Here is a 21,553-nt window from a genome sequence, read left to right on the forward strand (position 1 = left end):
TAGTATATAATACTACATATACAGTATACACTCAGTATTTATTATTTACACACTACATACTAGTATATACTACATATACACTAAGTATTTATTATTTACAGACTGCATACTAGTATATACAACATATACACTCAGTATTTATTATTCACACACTACATACTAGTATATACTACATATACACTCAGTTTAAAGGAGAAAGTGAACTGAAAGCCAATTACAGAGTTATAGCAAGGGTTAAGTCTATGATGATACATCTTTAATCTTTATCAAAAAAATATTTAGTTTAAAGTTTGGATCTAAAAACATTACGAATCTAGAAGACCCAGTGTCAATTGACTGATAACCAGCAAAAAAGAAAATTGCGATCATAGTTCTCACTCGAAATAAAAACATCAATAACGTTTTTTTTCAATTTTGTAATTGAGTCCTGAATATTTCTGAGTTATCTTTCAAATCTAGATATCACTGGATATTTAAAAGAATTATTAATGTTTTGAGGAAAAATGTGATGAGTATCAAAGTTTTTTTTCAGTAAAAATGCCGTTTGATATAATTAAAAGGTTTCTGGCGGAGAATGCAATGAAATTTGTCCCACAAGAAGGTAATGTGATCATGCCAGGCTACATTTGTTGTATTAAACGTGCAAGGTCGACTTTACACTAGATAGTCCAGACTGGACGGTACGACTGAATACATGTTGAACCGGCTCGGGATCATACAACTTTTAGAGTGAATATTTTCCTTGTACAGAGCTGTTTGGTACTCACAGTAGTTCATTTAATTATTTATTTATTATTTAATTCATTTGAATTAATTATTCATAATTTAGTTCTGGATGATATGATGGATAAATTACTTAATGAAGTTTGTGAAGGTGAAAAAATACATCTAATTGTGTTATTTTACGAAAATACTTGTTTAAAGATTTCTGAGTAAAATTTAAAGGAATATTTGGATATACTAGTTAAAAATATTTGTTAAAATCAAGTACAAAATAAGCCGGGTTATATGATTAAGTTTAATTTTTTTAACAATTCATAGAGAGACATTTTTTAATTGGGTTATAAGTTACCTTCTCATTAAAATTGTGTTCAAGATTATTTTATTTATCATATTTGTATAAAAACATAAATTTTATTTTTTATTTGTTTAGGTCTGCAAACCCTAGGCTTGGATCCTATACCTATACCGGATATCAGTATTCCATACAACCTGGATAAGGTCAAGCATAAAATACTAGCTATAGAACCCAGCTTTACCTGGAATTGAAACTATCATGTAAATATAAAAATATAAGAAATAATTTATAAACTTATAATTTGTAAACTATAAACTATAAATTAATTAGATAGATGCTGAATCTCAAAATACACATACAATTTCGACAATCGACGCCATGCTTTAAGTAAAAGAATTATGCTGTAGATAATAATGATACTTAAACAGGTTACGGAAGCAGTTCTACCTCTAGTTGGAGCAGAGAACTCTGGGGCTCGTCAGATATTCCAGATACTTAGAGATCTCTGTGCGTCCTGCTCACAGAAAGTTGCAGGTGGGGTGGACGCACTATTTAAGTAAATCATTCAGCTTTATTAAAAAAAAATTAAAATATCAAAAAAATTTATTGAACAGATTATTCTGAAGGGTTTTAATATTGTGGAAAAGAGGGGAACAACATTTATTTTGTAAAAAAATTATGGCATTTTATTATTTAGGTGAGCTGATGCTACGGGAGGGACAACTTCAGGTAATTTAATTTTTAATATTCAATTTAAATAAATTGTATGTACAGGGTTACAGGGTTACCCGCAAAGAATGAGATTTTAACGACGAATATCAGTTTAAGGGTGAAATTTTGTCTTTAACCTTGAATATAGCCTTTAAAATGGCATACTGAACTTTTAAAAAAAGGTTTTAAGTTGCTGCAGAGCAAAATGACTGAGTAAATTTCGTTTAAATGTCTCTCGAGTATCTTCCTTTATTTGGTTTAACCTGGTATTAATTAAAAATTCTAAGATACAAAATAACTTTTAATAGAATAACATTTTCCCCCAATAGTTTATGGTTTCCAATTCCAATCTCACGTTTGAACTTATTTTGAGAGATCTTTAAAAATAAAACCATTTCTGAATTTATTCAAGCCTTAAAGAAAACATAAAAAGTACACTTTCTGCAGTGCAAGGAGGTACCAAAAATTGATCTTATATTTTAGTTTGAAATATTTGAAATGTTTTGAAAACAATATAATTTAATAAAAAGAGCTTTCGATGATTCATCAAAGTTGAACAAAAAAAGTTTGTTCTCGTCGTTGATCATGAATGTAAAATGAAAGCTCGAGAAGTTATTAGGTCACAAAGTTAATCAGTACAACATCATATTCAAGATGATTAATCTTTTGCTGTACCAAGTTTTGGTCGGGAAATATTCAAAATAATATTAGAAAATATACAAAAAATCCATTCTTTTGATAAAAAACAAATACAGGGTGTCCCACAAAACATGACTGTTGAAAGACGACTTGAATATCGTCGTTGACCCTTGTAATAATTTGTGACATTCATTCGTCAAATAATGCCGCAAATTATTTCTAAGATCAAAGACGATATTCAAGCTTTTTCTCTTCACTGTCATGTTTCGTGGGACACCCTGTACATTTTAGAGATTTCTTTAAAGATTTCCAATTAAGGGACTGTCCCGTCTATCTCGTCAAGGTCCTGTTGTTCTAACCTGGGAGGAAGAAGGATCAGTTCGTCTTGGAGCAAAGTTTGGAGTAGAGAACCTAACAACTCCTTTCAAGGTAGTGCAATGAGATAAAACTCTGGAATAGCAAGACGACATTTATGTCTTACCAGCAACAATTAAATTAACTTGTGAAATAGGTCTGTACAATCTACATTTTCTGCATTTAATGTTCATTGGACTATTTACAACTATAATTTGAGCCTAACAATTGTCTTAATATTTAACAGTTTTATGGGTCTTATACTTTATTACAGGGTGTGTCTTAGACACAGATACCCTTCTTTTAAGGTATTACAGGGTGTATTTTAGATACAGGTAACCTTATTGCAATGCATTACAGGGTGTATCTTAGATAATGGTACTCTTCTTTCAAGGTATTACAGGATGTATCTTATGTAATGTTACCCTTCTTTTAAGGTTGTAAAGGGTGTATCTTAAATACAGGTACCGTTCTTTCAAGATATTACAGGGTGTATATTATATAATGGCTTAACTCCTTTCAAGGTATTAAACTGACAGGGTGTATCTAGGAATAGGATCAGGGTATCGTTCTTTCAATCTTGAATCAATCTAATGTTGTTTAGAGCGAGGCTATAATCTTAAATCTAATATTGTTTAGAGCAAGACTAATCTTGAATCTAATCTTGTTAAAAACGAGGCAATAATCTTGAATCTAAACTTGTTTATTGCGAGACTGATCTTGAATATAATCTTGTTTAGAGCGTGACTGATCTTGAATATAATCTTGTTTAGAGCGTGACTAATTTTGAATCTAATCTTGTTTAGAGCGAGACTAATTTTGAATCTAATCTTGTTTAAAGCGAGACTGATCTTGAATATAATCTTGTTTAGAGCGTGACTAATTTTGAATCTAATCTTGTTTAGAGCGAGACTGATCTTGAATATAATCTTGTTTAGAGTGTGACTGATCTTGAATATAATCTTGTTTAGAGCGAGACTAATTTTGAATCTAATCTTGTTTAGAGTGAGACTAATTTTGAATCTAATATTGTTAAGAGCGAGACTAATCTTATATCTAATATTGTTTAGAGCGAGACTATTCTTGAATATAATCTTGTTTAGAGCGTGACTGATCTTGAATATAACCTTGTTTAGAGCGAGACTAATCTTGAATCTAATATTGTTAAGAGCGAGACTAATCTTGAATCTAATCTTGTTTAGAGCGAGACTAATCTTGAATCTAATCTTGTTTAGAGCGAGACTAATTTTGAATCTAATCTTGTTTAGAGCGAGACTAATTTTGAATCTAATCTTGTTAAGAGCGAGGCTAATCTTGAATCTAATATTGTTTATTGCGAGACTAATCTTGAATCTAATCTTGTTCAGAGCGAGGCTAATCTTGAATCTAATCTTGTTTATTGCGAGGCTAATCTTAAATCTAATCTTGTTAAGAGCGCGACTAATATTTAATCTAATATTATTTAGAGCGAGGCTAATCTTGAATCAATGACAATAAACCCAGATATCCGAGCTATCTTTTATGCACTCGTTTTGAAAGAAGATGTAGGTTTAGAGTTTCTTATGTGACTTTATCAGGACTGATTAGTTGTACGTCATCCTCAACAAACATCTCAGCTCTCCCCACAGCCATCCTATGGATTCTTATTTGTTGTTCCATGTTTGAAACTTCTCCACTTCCTTCTAACCCTGGACAATACATCGTAATAGAGGAGTTAACATCTTGAAAGTTGTCTTCCTCACTTGCTTCTGATACCAAAGTTACATCATTTTCCATTGACGAATTTATTTGTTTAGCTGGAGATGAGAAAGTACCAGATGGATCCCACTCTAAACTGTTAAAAGAACCTTGAAGTGCATCCGGGTCCCAATCCAAGCTGTTAAATGAGCTGTATACTTTATCAGAGCATTTAGCAGAACAGAGGCTGTCTACTTCTCCATCACTATCAAAGACAGGGGGCAGTGATGTGGATCTTGTTCGTTTACAAATAGTACTTGGTCTGCTTCCACGTGTAACCGGCGGTAATTGACCAAATAAAGACAATCCTTGGCTTGTAGCAAACCTTCTAGTTACAGGTCGAGTATCTTCCCTTCTGTAAACAGGTTCTTGGTTTGCATCAAACCCATGTATTGGAGAGCTTCCAGCAGATGAATGTTGACTTTTGTTCTCCGCAAGATCCAGAGTGATGATTCCTTTAATCTGCGGTTGCAGATTTTTCACTGTACAATCCCAGAAATTTTGTTATTTTTTGAGCATCTGGGAAAAGTAGGGGTCTTGTAAAACACACTCTTTGGAATCTTTTATGCACTCGTTTTGAAAGAAGATGTAGGTTACCTTGAATCTTATTTTCATCTTGTTCTGGTTCCTGCAGTCTGATCCTCAAATAGTTAAAGGTTTTACAATAACCCCTGCACCTCTTTTATTAATTCCTGTTTTGCCCCTTCCTAAATCTAAATTCTAGTTGCCAGTGAGCAGCGGGGGTAAAGTTAATTCTAACTTTGACATGGATATGGGACCTGTGGATGTAGATATGGAAGGTGAGTTGAAATATTTACAATACAGTTTTTTTTTTCTAAATCGACATTTTTCTCCTCTTTTCGTGAACCTGTGTATTACTTTTCTGTCAAATTATAGCGATCTTGTAAATTTTTGTTTTCGTCAAATTTTGAAAATCCACAAAGAAAATGAGAAAATAAGAAAATAAGAAAATGAAAAAATCCGCAAATTTTTTATTGTTTTAAATGCTCGAAGAGAAAATGCTCACAGATAGAGTCACAGTTAAAAGTTGAAATAGAAGATGCGTGCAAAGTGTCCTGAAACTCTTAAGTAATATAAATATATTGTCTAACAGTAAAAGGTCCATATGGGGTTTATTTACCAGAGGATTTCGAAGCCTTGGAGAATTTTAAGCTCAATTGAACTTTTCTATTTTTTTAGTTTAGTTTCAACTCTAAGTAAAATTAGTATCATTCAACGTATCAAGTCTTGAGACTAATTTTTCACAAAATATTAAAATTGCTTCCTCTTCCTTTGATATGTTTAAAATGTTTCTTTTCAAATGCATTCTCTAGGTCTAGGTGTACTACAGTGATACCCTTAATAACGAATACATCGGAAGAATTTATCAAATGTCGTCTTGACAATTATTCAATGAGTTTTATACTATATTACGTAAATTTTAGTATTTGCGAAAATAAATAAACAGCCATGAATATGCGGGAATAGTTTTAAAGAGTTCCATATAATAATTCAATTAAAAAACTAAATATCTCCAACATTCGATTATCAGAAAGTGAAGAATACGACATTTGATGAATTCTTTCGATGTATTCGTTATTAAGGGTTTCACTATATGTGCAGATTAGGATATCTGCCAGAGTATATACACATATACATGTTTCTGGAACAGAGCGTCCCATATCATATTAGATTATCTCCAATCTTTAACACCTAAATACGCACATTATACTAAAAAAATCTAGCATTTTCTGCAAAAAAAATTCTATTAGCCTTATTAAATTTTTCAAAATGATGCAGTCTTCTTAAATTTTATGATTTGTCCCCCAATTCGTAATTTAGACCCATTGACGCGGTCTAATTTGATGTGGGACACCCTGTATTATACTAATATATTATAGAATATATATCCCCCCATGTGTATGGTATTATACTAATCCAACTATTCTCTAGGTCTAGGTGTACTAGGAGATCTAGCAGAATATATATCCCCCCATGTGTCTAGTATAGTGGGAAAGGAGCTAAAACAAATCCTGCTAACAAAGGTATCTAAGAGGAAATTATATTTTTTTTGTAAACCCATAACTTTGGAGAAATCAAAAGAATTCATAAGATTTTTATCAGACCTAAATCTTTGTAATTGTAATAATAACTAAATAGCCATGAATATGCGGGAACAGTTTTAAAGAGCCCCATATAATTATTAAATTAAAAACTAGATATCTGCAGCATTCCACTGTCAGTAGGTGTAGAAGACGACATTTAATAACTTAGTTTGAATTCTCCGAAGTTTTGGGTTAAATTGTAGCAAATATCTTATTTTGCTTTCAATTAGAAAATTAAGCAGATAATACTTTTAAATATTTAAAAGTTAATAATGGAAAAGCCATCTTGAACAAATTTCTAAAAAGGAGTGTCTAGCTAGACATGGCAGTTGAGCTGAGAGTGTAAAGTATTGTTGAGAGATTTGTAAGATATTCTTTCATGAAGATTTTAAAAATAGCTTTTGCGGATTTTCTAAGCAACTATACACCGTACACTCGTCTTACAGGTCTCAAATTATTTCTTTAAAAAATTCTCTATACAATATACCGCACTCTCAGATCAACTACCATGTTAACATTTTTCGAAAAAGGGTTTGATAAGAAAAAAAGGGACTTAATAATTTTCTTTAAAAGAGTTTTAAACCTCTTCTTTCTTCTTCATTCTTTTTACTCCCTTTAAGAAAGAAAGAGGTTTAAAACTCTTCATCAAAGAAAATTATTAAAAGTATTTTTTTTTGTTATCCAAACCTTTTCCGAAAAATGTTAACTCCCCTTTTCAATTAAGAATTGCTATTTTATTAGGTGAAGGAAACTTTCTTAAAGGAAGTGGAGAGAAGGATACCAGGGATATCAACTCTTCTTAGCAGAAGCTAATCCTATAGAGAAGGATACCAGGGATATCAACTCTTCTTAGCAGAAGCTAATCCTACAGCTACAGTCACAGAAAACATGACAGCTATAAAGAGATAAATAAAAGATCGTCTTTGATATTCGCCGACCCGCAACCTGGAACCATAATTCAAATATCGCGAAATTCCCCTTGTATGGTCCTTGCATTCCCAAATTGTGGTCTGCCTTTTGTGCTTTCCATATTACACCCTGAATCGGTCTTTGATAATTTAATATGAAAATTAAACTTAATATTGTAGAGGTAATCGCCATAGCTTTCAAAACATGATGATCATTGATCATCAGCTTATGCGTGCTCAAAATAATATTAGCTTTCTTGCGTAAACTAACAGAGAACTTACGTTTAATCCAAAATATTGTAAAATCATTTACACTGAAAAGAAATTAATTAAAAACAAATTACAAAAAATAAACAAGAATGGATGAATTGTAAGAATTTAACAAAGCTAAACGATCAAGTTCTACAAGATCCCTATAACTCCTCCTTTAAAGAGCAGTCTTTTGTGATTATACTATTCCATAACATGGGAAGTTGCTCTTTTTCAGAAAGACATGCTTCATGGAACATTTAATAAACAAAAATCCTAAAAACTACTAAAAATAACGTGTTAAATAACAGTGGTGCTAAAAAATAACTCGGAAGAAAATCCCCAAGAATATCGGTTAAATTTGTATTTGGTTACCAACAAAGGACGAGACGACTGAGCGGAATTTATTCAGTATTTTTCTAACATTAATTGTCTGTGTATACTTGTTTCTTTCTTTGGTAAGTATTTTTGTTGTATACATAATACATTTTTAAAAAGGTCTTGGCGCAGAATTTCGTCTGTGAAGTGTTGGTGGATTAAATCTTCCAATCCTCGTACCGTACATCCTTGAAATCAACTCTGGATTGTTAAGCATTAAAGAGCTTTAGGCCATCTCAGTATTATCCTTTGTTGGTTACCTTGTACAGGGTGTCCCAAAAATCATGGGAATTCAGTGACGAATTAGATATCGTCTTTGTTATGAATTAGCATTGTAGTACCTAATTTCAAAAGCCATCATATTATTATGTCTGCTAGGAATTATTTTATGAAAAGGGTAAAAGACTGTGAAGATGTGTCTATAAGTTCTCCGCAAGATGAACAGTGAAGACGGACAAGTTTACTCTGTTTGTATACTGCAATTTTTTTGTTTTACTAAGTACAACCGTATGCAGTCAAAACATAAACAAACAAAATGTGAACATATAGCAGACGGATCTCTTACAGATTACAGCTTTCTCAGTAGGTATCACTATACTAAATCAAAGAATTATTTAAAAAGACGATATCGAATTCGTCACTGAATTCCCATGTTTATTGGGACACCCTGTATGTTTCTAGATTCTAAATTATTTAACTTGTTTCGTTTGTTAAAAAAGCTAACCAAATAATACTGTGATAGAAGCTCAATATGCGTTATAATAAATTAATGTAAATAAACTATTGCTTACTATTCATTTTCATTAGTCATTAAATGCTATCCGAGTGTTGGACAAATTTTAAACAAGATTGAGCTTTGTCGAAGATCATTTGAAGGCCGTACTCTTGATAGTTCAAGGATGCTCCAAGCGCTATAGTTCTAATTTCTATAAACCGCGGATGGTTTTGAGAAGAAATATGTAGATTGTAGAGCCATTTTCTTAAAGTAACTCTGTACAGTGTACTACACTGTGAAACTCTAGTTTTTTTAGGTTTAATAGATAGAACACAATTTCTAGCCAGAGAACTGAATTCTATGTAATCGCTGATCAGAGAACTGAATTCTATGTAATCGCTGATCAGAGAACTGAAGTCTATGTAATCGCTGATCAGAGAACTGAATTCTATGTAATCGCTGATCATAGAACAGAATTCTATGTAATCGCTGATCAGAGAACTGAATTCTATGTAATCGCTGATCAGAGAACTGAATTCTATGTAATCGCTGATCAGAGAACTGAATTATTTGTAATCGCTGATCAGAGAACTGCATACTATGTAATCGCTGATCAGAGAACTGAATTCTATGTAATCGCTGATCAGAGAACTGAATTCTATGTAATCGCTGATCAGAGAACTGAATTCTATGTAATCGCTGATCAGAGAACTGAATTCTATGTAATCGCTGATCAGAGAACTGAATTCTATGTAATCGCTGATCAGAGAACTGAATTCTTTGTAATCGCTGATCTGAGAACTGAATTCTATGTAATCGCTGATCAGAGAACAGAATTCTATGTAATCGCTGATCAGAGAACTGAAGTCTATGTAATCGCTGATCAGAGAACTGAATTCTATGTAATCGCTGATCATAGAACAGAATTCTATGTAATCGCTGATCAGAGAACTGAATTTTATGTAATCGCTGATCAGAGGACAGAATTCTTTGTAATCGCTGATCAGAGAACAGAATTCTGTGTAATTGCTGATCAGAGAACTGAATTCTATGTTATCGCTGATCAGAGAACTGAATTCTATGTAATCGCTGATCAGAGAACTGAATTCTATTTAATCGCTGATCAGAGAACAGAATTCTTTGTAATCGCATATCAGATAAATGGTAGAGTTGTGAATAGGATACGTCTCTCTTTTTATAAAATTAAAAAAAAATTGAACGGGTTGCAAAACATATATTAAAATTCACAGGAGTACAAAATAACAAATTAACAGTATAAAAACAACAAGATTAACAATATGAATTCTGTTAGACCAAAAAATCTCAGTCTGAAATACACCATTAGGTTGATAAGAAAAAGGGGTTAGCAAAATCTTATAGAAAACTCTGAAAGTTATTCATCAAGTTTTTAGACAGACTCCACTTCAAAGTATCGCAATGCCATGACCTTTGGTTTCACCTCACTAACTCATTTATACATTTATGTAGCTCTAGACATATATATTTCAAAAAAGCAACGCGCTTGTTTTTAGCTTGAATTTAAAACCTGAGTATTTAGAAAAATACTAAACGATTTTTGCGTGAGAGCGTTCACATCTTGGTTTGCAGTGTCGTAACAATTAAGGTATCTAAACCGTCTGAATAATCTTATCTAATGTAGCTGTATCACCGTAAACACGTATGTGACATTTATCATGTTGGGTAAATAAAGGATTAATAACAGGTTGACTAGAACAACAATTTTCCAGTTTTTTCAGGATCAATTTAAAGAACTTCACGGATCCAAATGTGTCCGGACAAAATTGAAAACAAGCTCTTTAAAAATAATTTGACAAAAAAGTAAAAAAACATTAAATTATCCAGGTTTTCTCACAGCAAAACATTTTTTTTCCATCCAAAATAAATAGAATTTGATAAAAATTAACATTTACAATTTGAGATAATGAGGTAAAATTTACTTTATAACCTAAAATTTCGCTTTTTCATCTTTTTGTGGAATAAAAAACATTGACTTGTAAGAAAACCCCTACTTTGGCCTAAATTGGCTTGACGTAAACTGTCTACATAAGCTTGATACGTCTAGTATGAAGAATAATGAAGATGATAGACAGAATAAGAAGATAAAGGAGAAGAATAAGAACTGCTCGACATCCTTCAACTTCAAGGGTTGGTATCAATCCATTCACACATCCTAGAATATGGTGTACTTAAATTGTAGAATACTGTCTAGCAAACATTAGACGAGTTAAACCCAGAATACAATCGAGTTTTGACTTATAAAAATTGACTTTTCCAAATTTTAAATTAGAATTCATTGCTAATTAAATGTCATTTTCCCATTCTACAGTTTTTTGGGTCCCACTGTACCATTCATAAAATCAATCTAACTATTACACCAGTTACTAGTTAGGAGATTAGATATTAGATATAGGAGATTAGATATTAGAAAGAGAATTCTATGAAATCTAACTATACCTGTTAGAAGATTAGATACTAGAAAGTATGGAAGAGAATTATATGAAATCTAACTTGATACCTGTTAGAAGATGAGATACTAGAAAGTATGGAAGAGAATTATATGAAATCTATCTATACCTGTTAGAAGATTAGATACTAGAAAGAATGGAAGAGAATTATATGAAATATATCTATACCTGTTAGAAGATTAGATACTAGAAAGTATGGAAGAGAATTATATGAAATCTAACTTAATACCTATTAGAAGATTAGCTAGAAGAAAGTATGGAAGAGAATTATATGAAATCTAACTTGATACCTGTTAGAAGATTAGCTAGAAGAAAGTATGGAAGAGAATTATATGAAATTGCTTGGAATAGTTCTGGAGATCTTAATCCTTTCAAACTCCGAGGAAAACTGATTGAAGCCTTAAAAAAAGCAAAAATAATTGAGAGGTTGAATAAGATAATCGAATTTTTAAATTTTGGATAGCGTTGAATGAAGTCTCGTAAAAAATAAACCAGATCACTGGGAATGTGTATACCAGTTCACAAGGACTATGTATACCAGATCGATAGGAAGGTATATACCAGATAGGAATGTGTACACCAGATCGACAGGAAGGTGTATACCAGTTCACAAGGAATGTGTATAGTGTATACCTGATCAATAGGAAGGTACATACAAGATGGGAATGTGTAACCATGTGTACTACAAGGAATGTGTACCAGATCGATAGGAAGGTGTAAACCAGTTCACAAGGAATAATACCAGATCAATAGGAAAGTGTATACCAGTTCACAAGGAATGTGTATACCAGATCGATAGGAAGGTACATACAAGATGGGAATGTGTAACCATGTGTACAACAAGGAATGTGCACCAGATCAATAGGAAGGTACATACAAGATGGGAATGTGTAACCATGTGTACCACAAGGAATATGTATACCAGATCGATAGGAAAGTGTAAGCCAGTTCACAAGAAATGTGTATACCAGATTGATAGGAAAGTGTAAACCAGTTCACAAGGAATATGTATACCAGATTGATAGGAAGGTTTATACCAGTTCACAAGGAATATGCATACCAGATCGATAGGAAAGTGTAAGCCAGTTCACAAGGAATATGTATACCAGATCAATAGGAAGGAACATACAAGATGGGAATATGTAAACAAAATTCACAAGGACAATGTATACCAGATCGATAGGAAGGTATATACCAGATAGGAATGTGTATACTAAATCACTAAATGTTTATATCAGATGATCAGTACTGTGTACTGTAATGTAGTAAGGAATACATATGTCAGATCACTAGGAATGTGTAATACCAGATCGGCAGTGATAGGATCAGAAAACGGCAGGAATATGTTGAGAAAACGGCGTGAAGCATCATTAATTACCTCTGTTTCTGCTCCCTCCTTCTTTGGTATTATTGGTCTGCTTTTCTTTTCCTTTCTCTCCTTCTTCATTTTCTTATTACTTTCTCCAGAACTTCCATTCTATATAATCAATTCATTTCAGGGAATTTCAAGATAAAAAACTATTTTTGTTGTAGCTTAATTCTCATGGTTTCTGTTTATTGAAAAACACATCCCTTAAACCTGTGTAGGAAGAGGGGGAGGCCTAAAATTACGATAACCCAGAGATGGATAGAAATCTTAGGTAAGCTCCTATCATTTTAGATAAGCTCCTATCATTTTAGATAAGCTCCTATAATTTTAAATTTTATACTTTGACATTTTTAGGTTTCTTTTTAAAATCTAACGTTGTTTTTTTGGCTGCAAGGTGCAAGCATAATCCCAGAAATATATAGACACCTAGCGATAAAAAATCTTCAGTCATCAAAAGTACTACCGTATAATTTTAAAGGAACCCTTTAAATGAAAAATTTTAACATTCAAATTTCTAGGCACTTCTGAGTTATCGAAATTTGCTCTGTTTAAACTTAGATTCAAATACCATATCACATATATATTCGAGTTTTTGTATAACTTGGACATTCAATTCAGAGACATCAGATAGAATTTAGATTGGTCTCCATAAACTCACAAAATTTTTAGGTTTTAGTCTTTACCCCCTTTCAGTTTACATTAAGAGTCCCTTTAACAGTTGAGATTTTTTTTTTAAAGAGAGAACATATTTATTTATCATACTATGGTTGATATTTTGCCCCTTTCGAATCCAAGAAGCCAAAGTGTTGCGGATCTCAAGCACTGCTTTTAGAGTACTTTTATAGTAAAAATCCTTATTGCCTTCAACATATTTAACACTTTTGGGGAATGCAATTTAAACTTACCCTCCACTCCCCGAGGACAAGAATGGCGGCCTCTATAACCATGAACCCTGCGAGGATGCTCAAATTGTACGCAATTACAAAAGTGAAGAAGGTGTAGTTAGCGAACCTAAACATTGTCATTATTATCAGTTTTAATATTGCGTAATTATTCGTTTATTATTTATCCTTGGTTTCTTCTTTCATTTTAACAAATATAATGTTTTTTTCCTATGTTTTTTTTCTTAGGAAAAAAACATAATGAGATTTTTTTCTGCACAAATGTCACGAATAAGAAAAGAAAAGTGGTCGCAGTCAACGTACTTACATGTAACCTTCCATTTATAGAGTTGCATGTCCGGTTCACAACGATACCTTTAAACTTTTATCTAATCAGGAATGAATGAGATGTCCACGCTATTGTTTTATCTTTCAAAATTGTATATTTTCAATTTCGGGTTTTTCATATTTACAGAAGCAAGTCAAGGAAAATTTATCATTTTCAGCTAGAAAAACGACGATATCTTCTAAAATGTTGAAAAGATAAAGGCTTAAAGAGAACTGTTAAATAGTAAAAAAAGAAACTAGTTAATCTGTGATTTTAGGGGAAACAAAAATGGTCTTTTACCTTCTAGAGGGAGGGAGGAAGAAGGTGGTTGAGTAGAGCAGAGAAAACCACATTAGTATAGACCATACAATAACATCTTGCAGTACATTTACTAGTCTAAACATTAGTACAGACAATACAATAACATCTTGCAGTACATTTACTAGTCTAAACATTAGTATAGACCATACAATAACATCTTGCAGTACATTTACTAGTCTAAACATTAGTATAGACAATACAATAACATCTTGAAGTACATTTACTAATCTAAACATAAGTACAGACCATACAATAATATCTTGCAGTACATTTACTAGTCTAAACATTAGTACAGACCATACAATAACATCTTGCAGTACATTTACTAGTCTAAACATTAGTATAGACCATACAATAACATCTTGCAGTACATTTACTAGTCTAAACATTAGTAAAGACCATACAATAACATCTTGCAGTACATTTACTAGTCTAACTATTAGTATACAGACCATAAAATAGGGTATTCCAGTTAAATTGCATTTTAATCCACAATAAGTCAAATTTTAACCCCAAATTAGCCCATTCCCCCCCCCCCTCAACCCAAAATTAACAGATTTTTACCCAAAATAATAGATGAATAAAGTGTAAATTGTATTGTGTATGGTGTGTAATTTCATAATTTTAACAACTATGTTACATGATGCATGTTATTAATTATAAAATACATGTAAATATATATTGTACAAACCTACGAGTTGGAACAATATATGAATGAATTTACGTTGTGAATGTGAATGGAGTGTGTATGATGCCCCTGGCCCAGGACACCCCTGCGAGGTAGATGGCGAGGAACCCCGCCACGGAGAAGATCCCCTCCCTGTTAGAGTCCAGAAGTCCTTCACGTGGTCCATCCAGCACCAACCAGTCAACTTAAAGGATATGTCAACGTAATATTATTATTTTCCTTAAAGGGACTGATCACCTATTTCAAATTTAGGTTCACCATTTAAAAAAATTCAGCCTCTTTGGAACCTTTTTGAGCAGGTAATATGGGTACTTTCAAATAGACATTTCCTCTAAACATTTAATATTGACTGTGTCATTACTTCAATTGTATATAAATAGGCCACCTCTTCTGCAAGTCTGTGCATGAAATCCCCCCCCCCCCAAACAAAAAAAGAGAGTTAAATTTGCATCTTCAATTCGTAAAAAAATAACTTTTAAATCTTTCATGCTTTTAGCATTTTTTTCCCGGAACGGAAAAGATTGAAAAAAGATAAATTACTATTATTAAATAAAGTGGGACTCATAAAACTGTGGAATAGGGAGACGAAATTCATTCAATCGTTTGTGTATTTGTTAATGTGACATATTATTTTTACCAGAAACTTGAAATCAACTTGTTCCGAATATTTACAGGTCTGACTGTACTACCTAATCCAAATGAGAGAACCCCTTCATAAAGAACAGCGAGGACCACAGAACTAACCCATAGAGAAACTCCTTTCGGATCAACTTAAACATTAAATATATTTTCCCCTTGTTTGTCAGTTTTCTTTAGGTTTATGTGGGATCAAATATCTCACGGAAATTCACGGAAAATTCACGGAAACAAAATACTGCAAAATCTATTGAAAAATTAAAATGCCTAAGCACGGAGGAAACCATATTTTACAAAAGTTTCTATTTATGAAGGAACTGTAGAGTGCAGGCGTAATTTCAAAAAGCATGGCCGATTTACGACCATAACAATTAAGAAGGAAGATATCGTCTCTGATACTTCAGTCCGTAGAGAACTGATCAGTTTTCAGTGAAAAACTAGAATACCTCAATATCTCATTCATTAATAATCAGACGAAAGCTAATAAAAAGATACAGTTGTGAAACGGACTGTTCTTCTCTATATCAGGAATTTTTAATAACTTTAAAATGAATATTGATCTAAATTACCTGGAATTAATGGGATCACCAAACTTCCGAGAACCTTAATAACAGTAAAATTAGCAAAAAATCAAAGAATATATTTTTTGAAAATCCACTTTTAATTATGAGAAAATCTATATGAAGAAAAAGTTCAAAAGGTACAGTTACTAAAAGAGAGAGGAGGGAGCAATGCACCTTTAAGGTCTGGTATTTAATTATATATATATATAAAGTTGTAATCGCTGTTTGTTGATTGGTTTGTTTGTCCGATCATAACTCAGGAACCCATGGATCGCTTTGTTTTTATTGTTAAACTGAGGAGACCCACGGGAATGTTCTTAGCTTGGTTTTGAGATTCAAAATTGGTTGGGTCGACTTAAATCTTGTTTCCCGATAAAAATCGTTGAAGTGCGGGTAAACGGCGGGAGTAACTTTCAGTAACCTTGGCAGCGCTGGGTTCCCAAGGTAGTAAATATATAAATTCCAACGCTCTCGTAACGATGAACCTGCTGAATAAAATTTTGAAATTTAAAAAAAAAAATACCTTGACTGAAAACAGAGTAAAAAAGAAATTCCAATGTTTCCCGTATTCTGTTATATTCGTGTGATATCCAGTCCAACTCAACACTTAAACATTTAACATTCAAATCTTGACAAGAATTTATGATTCTGTGTTTAAAGGGCCTGTAAGCATAATTTTAATTGATCATTCATCAAAAGATAGCAATGTCCGACTTCTTATCAACAATATGGAAGATATTGTCGTTTTTAAAGTGTTTAAAGGGAGTGTTCGCGAAAAATGAAAGGGGGTATAGGCTTAATGCGATAAAAAAGCGCCTTTGATCGAAATGGACACTACGTTCTTCGGTATAAGTCGTTTTTAACAATTTTCTCCTTATAGACACAACGGATAGAAGTAAGATTAGTAGCGATCAGAAGCGCTTTTTTATCGCATAAAGCCTATACCCCCTTTCATTTTACGCGAACACTCCCTTTAATTGTGATAATTTCTTTGTTTTTCTGCATTAGAGAACTCAAAATTAAAAATAATCAGTTTTCAAAATTTAATGCTTTGACAATTTTTGTATATAAGGTTCCTTGAAATTTTGCTTACAGACCCTTTAATTGTGAAAACAAAATAATAGGCAAATCCCGACCAAAATTTAAAAAAAAACATCTAATAAATGTAATTTAAAAAACACAATGTCTATTCTTATTTTTTGGATGGTTTTACCTATTAGTCTAAACGCTCCCAGGATAAGCAGAGGGAAGCAAGATTTTACTGTTTTAAATAAACTGCATTCCTTTCTCCGACCTTCCTAAGAAACAATATATAATTTCAACTGTAATTTTTAAAAAAAAATTAATTGGTTTTTCTGATTGGTTTACGTGGAAGCAAACGAGAGAAATTATGGCAAATCGTAAATTACATAAATGCATAAAGAAACTTTCTTATATTTGCTTTTTAGCGCCAAAAAAAATGAAGAATTTACTTTGAGCACAAAACAAAATTTGCGCTTCAGCCAAACTTACACTTGAAGTAAGCCCTGCCGCGAATACAAATCCGCCAACCCCTAAATCCATCAGTCCGTATCCATAAGTCTCTGTCTTCCCGAATTTGCGCGGGAAAACGGGAAAGTCGACCGCAAGGATACAGATGGCGGTGACAAGAAGCATGGAGGATCTGAAGTTGAGAATAGAACAGAGAATACCATCCTTAACAAAACTATTTTTAACTGTATTGAATTACAACTGAAAGACAAGAAGTGTGTTCAAAATTAATGAGGCGATTAATCTGGCAATATTGTCGGAGGTAAAGAGAAAATTTGGTGGCAATGATAAGAGCGAGTAAAATCAAAAATGTTTTACCTCTGTGAGTTTAAAATCCCATAGTCTTCTAACATCTCTCGATCCTTTCTTCTAAACAAGTATTTTCACTAAATTCAAGAATTTACAGATTTAGAAAATACTAAACAAGTATTTTTACTAAATTCAAAGACTTACAGATTAATTTAGTCCCTTTAATAATTTTTAATATAAAAGGAACTGTCATAGACGTGATTTGTAGTGACCTTCCATTTAAAAACTGACATGTCCAATTCACAACGCTATCTTAGAAAGTGTTGAATTTAGTTCTTTGTCTCTGCGGTATAAATCTGCATGTCAATTTATTAAAAGAAAGCACAACTAGAAATATAAATCTTAACAAAGAAAAGATGATTTTAAAAAATTAGTTATTGTTCAGACAAAGGTTAAAATTGTTTCAAGGTGAATCGGGAATGCTCCAGTCTTCTCTTTAAATGGAATTTACTTGAATTTACCCCGAAAGTCCTCTTTAAAGAAATCAATTTATGTAGTTGACTTTTGAGTGAAGCATCGGTAATCTGCTGTAGATTTTATTTATCTTTCAAATTATTTTCACCAATATTTTAAATTTATTTTTCACCTAAATATTTTTAAATTTATTTTTAACTTAATTATCTTTCAGATTACTTTACATATCACTATCATTAACTAATTTTTCATCTCTTAATTTTTTCCACCTGAATATCTTTCAAATTATTTTTTCAGCCTAATTATCTTTCAATTTACTTTTCACTTAAATGTCTTTCAAATTATGTGTTACCTAAATACTTTGTAAATTATTTTTAACCTAAATATTTAAACAAAAATTTTCGTCTAAATATCTTTTAAATCATTTTTAACCTGAATATCTTTCAAATTATTTTTAACCTGAAAATCTTTCAAATTATTTTGAACCTGAATGTCTTTCAAATAATTTTTATCCTAAATAACTTTCAAATTATTTTTAACCTGAATATCTTTCAAATTATTTTTCGTCTAAATATCTTTCAAATTATTTTTCATCTAAATATCTTTCAAATTATTTTTCATCTAAATATCTTTCAAATTATTTTTACCTAAAAATGATGAATTTACCTTTGAAATTATTACAAGTAGGACAAGAATTGACGCTACGGCTAGACTTAGGTTTAGAACCTCAGGGCTCTCTAGATCACCAGACTTATAATTCAAGAAAACATTTTATTAAAACCTTCTCCGTCTTTTATAATCCTCGGGAAAAAGTAAATCCTCGCTCTTAAAAACATAATTTCCACTATCAGGGGGGGGGGTCAGATTCCATCCCCCCTCCCCCATCAGACCTCATTAACACTTAGAGGGACTATAAAACACAAAATTTCAAGATTTAATTTTTTTTTATTTTCTACCTTATCTCAGCAGCATAAATCCGTAAGTCACATATTTAGAGAAGTTCTAAAAATATTGAAGAAAAAAATCCAAGTTTTAAGGGCCGGGAATCTTTGTAAGTTCGACATGAAATTCGTACTTTTACATACCCTTTATCATTCTAGTTTTTCTGAACAAAATTTGATTATCTTTAACTGTGGTTTCTTTGAAAAAGAGACTGGTGGATTTATGCAACTAAGACATGGGAATGGAGGGTCACTTGAAATTACGTTTACAGTCCTTTTAAATGTGGCAGAGTCCCTGGTTAAGTCTATTTCAGTTTACCTGAATACCATGAACCTATTCTACCATGTACGTACTGCCATCTCTTACCTTCATCAAAAAATATATATCTTAAGGATTACAGGGTCCGGCTTTGTAGAAATCTATTTAAACTCTCCCACAGCAGTAGTTTTAAATATACTTGTCGTACTTATGTTTTGATAATATCGGTTATATTTATTACTACAGAAAATTTATGATTTGATTTGAACTATGAGTCTGAGTCCCTGCTAGTATAGTAAGGGAGAGGAGGGGTGGGATGAGGATGATGAAGAGTTCCAGTGTTCTCCAGGGTAGAGTGCTGGACCACCAGGGCAGCAGGGAGATCAACCCAACCAACAGAGGGCTCAGGTGCAGGGACAAGCCTGAGCAGAAAACCAGGAATTTAAACTTCATTGAAAAATGCGCGGAGCAACAAAAAAAAAATTGTTCTTCTTGCTCAATAAGGGAAAATAAAAGAATTTAATTGGACAATAAAGAAATTCTTGATAACAAGTATCAGAAAGTTAGTTATAAATAGCGGCCGTTGATGTCCGATTTTTCATTTTTATTTCTCTAAACTATTTCTTTGAGATTTACTGATTTTCTAAACAAAAGAAGAATTTTAAAATTATTTATATTCTTTTTTTGGTTAGTACTTTTGGTTAGTACTTTTGGTTAGTACTTTTGGTTAGTACTTTTGGTTAGTACTTTTGAAAAGTACTTTTGGTTAGTACTTTTGGTTAGTACTTTTGGTTAGTACTTTTGAAAAGTACTTTTGAAAAGTACTTTTGGTTAGTACTTTTGGTTAGTATTTTGGTTAGTACTTTTGGTTAGTACTTTTGAAAAGTACTTTTGAAAAGTTGTTAATTTTTCCAATGGGTTGATTTCTGGCAAGTTCTTCCATGAGAACAAGAACAACCTTGGTTTATTCAGAGGATAACTTGTAAAAGCTAATTACAATAACAAATTGACAAATTATTTAAAGTTTTGTGTCAAATCAGGACTGTGGGAAATTAATTTGGATTTTTTAGTGATAAAATGCTGTTACAAGCAATTTACAATTGTAACCTTTGAAACCTTAACAAAAATAAAAAAGATAAATTTAATTTCTGATCTTCAAATTAACCGATTATGTCAATCTTCACTTTAAAAAATCATCGATAATATCTCGTGCAATAAAAGATTTCTCTGAACATGTCTTGAGTCTAAATCCCTTATTCTCAACAGTCGACTCTAATGTTAGACGGTCGAATTGTCGATATTATTTTTTTAATGTAAATGTCCTATTCTCGTAGATAAATTGTTCCTTACATATCTTATTTTAGTCTCACAATAAGAGATAACTATGGAGACGATTTTCCACCAAGTATTTGAATCCAACCTGCTACAATTATCTCCGGAATTGTTGACCCATTGTTACTCGCCACAAACTGTCGATGTTTCTCCTGATAAACCGGATCCATTTTGGAGAACTGTCACTTCAGCACCCGAGGATAGGACCCTTCTTCAACACAAGATTTATATAAAAGTTTGTCCGTTTTTGTAAATATATTAACAATCGGGATCCAACTCGAACTTCAGATCAGGTTTATTTGCATTGACCATTCAGAACTACTGATTCCTGGATCTAACATATTTCGTAAATTTACTTTCACAAAATCAACATTCTTCTGAAAAGTACAAAAGGTTTAAAAACTAAAATATAAGTAAAAAAGTTGACGTTTTTTCATTCTGATTTACTCATATTATTTTAAGTTTAACAAGGTACAAATATCTTGATTTTAATGCAGTAAATAAACAAAAAAAATAGTGTACAACAGTTAAAGAAATGTTACAAAGTTACATAAAAAGTTCCTTTACAAATAATTTTAACTTTTTAATTTTTTTCTCTCTTAAAATTGTTAGCATGCAAATAAAAAATATGAGATTTGTAGGGAACCACTAACTGATGCAATGCAGACTGCAGAGTAATGGT

General features: G+C 32.0%; 2 protein-coding genes and 1 long non-coding RNA gene across 7 annotated transcripts; 2 read left to right on the forward strand and 1 right to left on the reverse strand.

Annotated features, from left to right (window-relative positions):
- Positions 1-492: 492 nt before the first annotated feature.
- Positions 493-4,179, forward strand: LOC111698695 (uncharacterized). Its single transcript, XM_023469102.1, has 7 exons — positions 493-601; positions 830-874; positions 1,154-1,221; positions 1,447-1,552; positions 1,716-1,747; positions 2,687-2,797; positions 4,024-4,179. Exons 1-7 carry the CDS (start codon positions 538-540, stop codon positions 4,171-4,173), a joined length of 576 nt encoding a protein of 191 aa, XP_023324870.1. The 5' UTR covers positions 493-537; the 3' UTR covers positions 4,174-4,179.
- An 882-nt stretch (positions 4,180-5,061) lies between these two features.
- LOC111698697 (uncharacterized) lies at positions 5,062-8,118 on the forward strand. The gene is made up of 3 exons (XR_002764594.1): positions 5,062-5,259; positions 6,413-6,504; positions 7,306-8,118. It is a non-coding gene; the product is annotated as an uncharacterized LOC111698697 (long non-coding RNA).
- A 1,910-nt stretch (positions 8,119-10,028) lies between these two features.
- Positions 10,029-21,269, reverse strand: LOC111698690 (phosphatidylinositol-glycan biosynthesis class W protein). Of its 5 annotated transcripts, none has more exons than XM_023469092.1 (16): positions 20,960-21,268; positions 19,824-19,961; positions 19,006-19,076; positions 17,935-17,985; positions 17,599-17,781; positions 17,300-17,384; positions 16,610-16,692; positions 16,093-16,126; positions 15,577-15,657; positions 14,924-15,071; positions 14,179-14,274; positions 13,575-13,680; positions 12,679-12,777; positions 11,591-11,699; positions 10,879-11,005; positions 10,029-10,200 (listed from the first exon to the last, which is right to left on the reverse strand). In XM_023469092.1, the coding sequence occupies exons 1-16, from the start codon at positions 21,039-21,041 to the stop codon at positions 10,059-10,061; spliced, it is 1,635 nt and encodes a 544-aa protein (XP_023324860.1). In that variant the 5' UTR covers positions 21,042-21,268; the 3' UTR covers positions 10,029-10,058. The 5 variants fall into 5 exon arrangements, with proteins under 5 accessions (XP_023324860.1, XP_023324861.1, XP_023324864.1 ...); XM_023469094.1 differs by having other exon boundaries at positions 10,081-10,200; positions 10,892-11,005; XM_023469093.1 differs by lacking the exon at positions 15,577-15,657 and having other exon boundaries at positions 20,960-21,269.
- Positions 21,270-21,553: the final 284 nt, after the last annotated feature.

The sequence above is a fragment of the Eurytemora carolleeae genome, unplaced genomic scaffold (assembly GCF_000591075.1).
Source record: "Eurytemora carolleeae unplaced genomic scaffold, Eaff_2.0 scaffold258, whole genome shotgun sequence".
Taxonomy (NCBI): Eukaryota; Metazoa; Arthropoda; class Copepoda; order Calanoida; family Temoridae; genus Eurytemora; species Eurytemora carolleeae.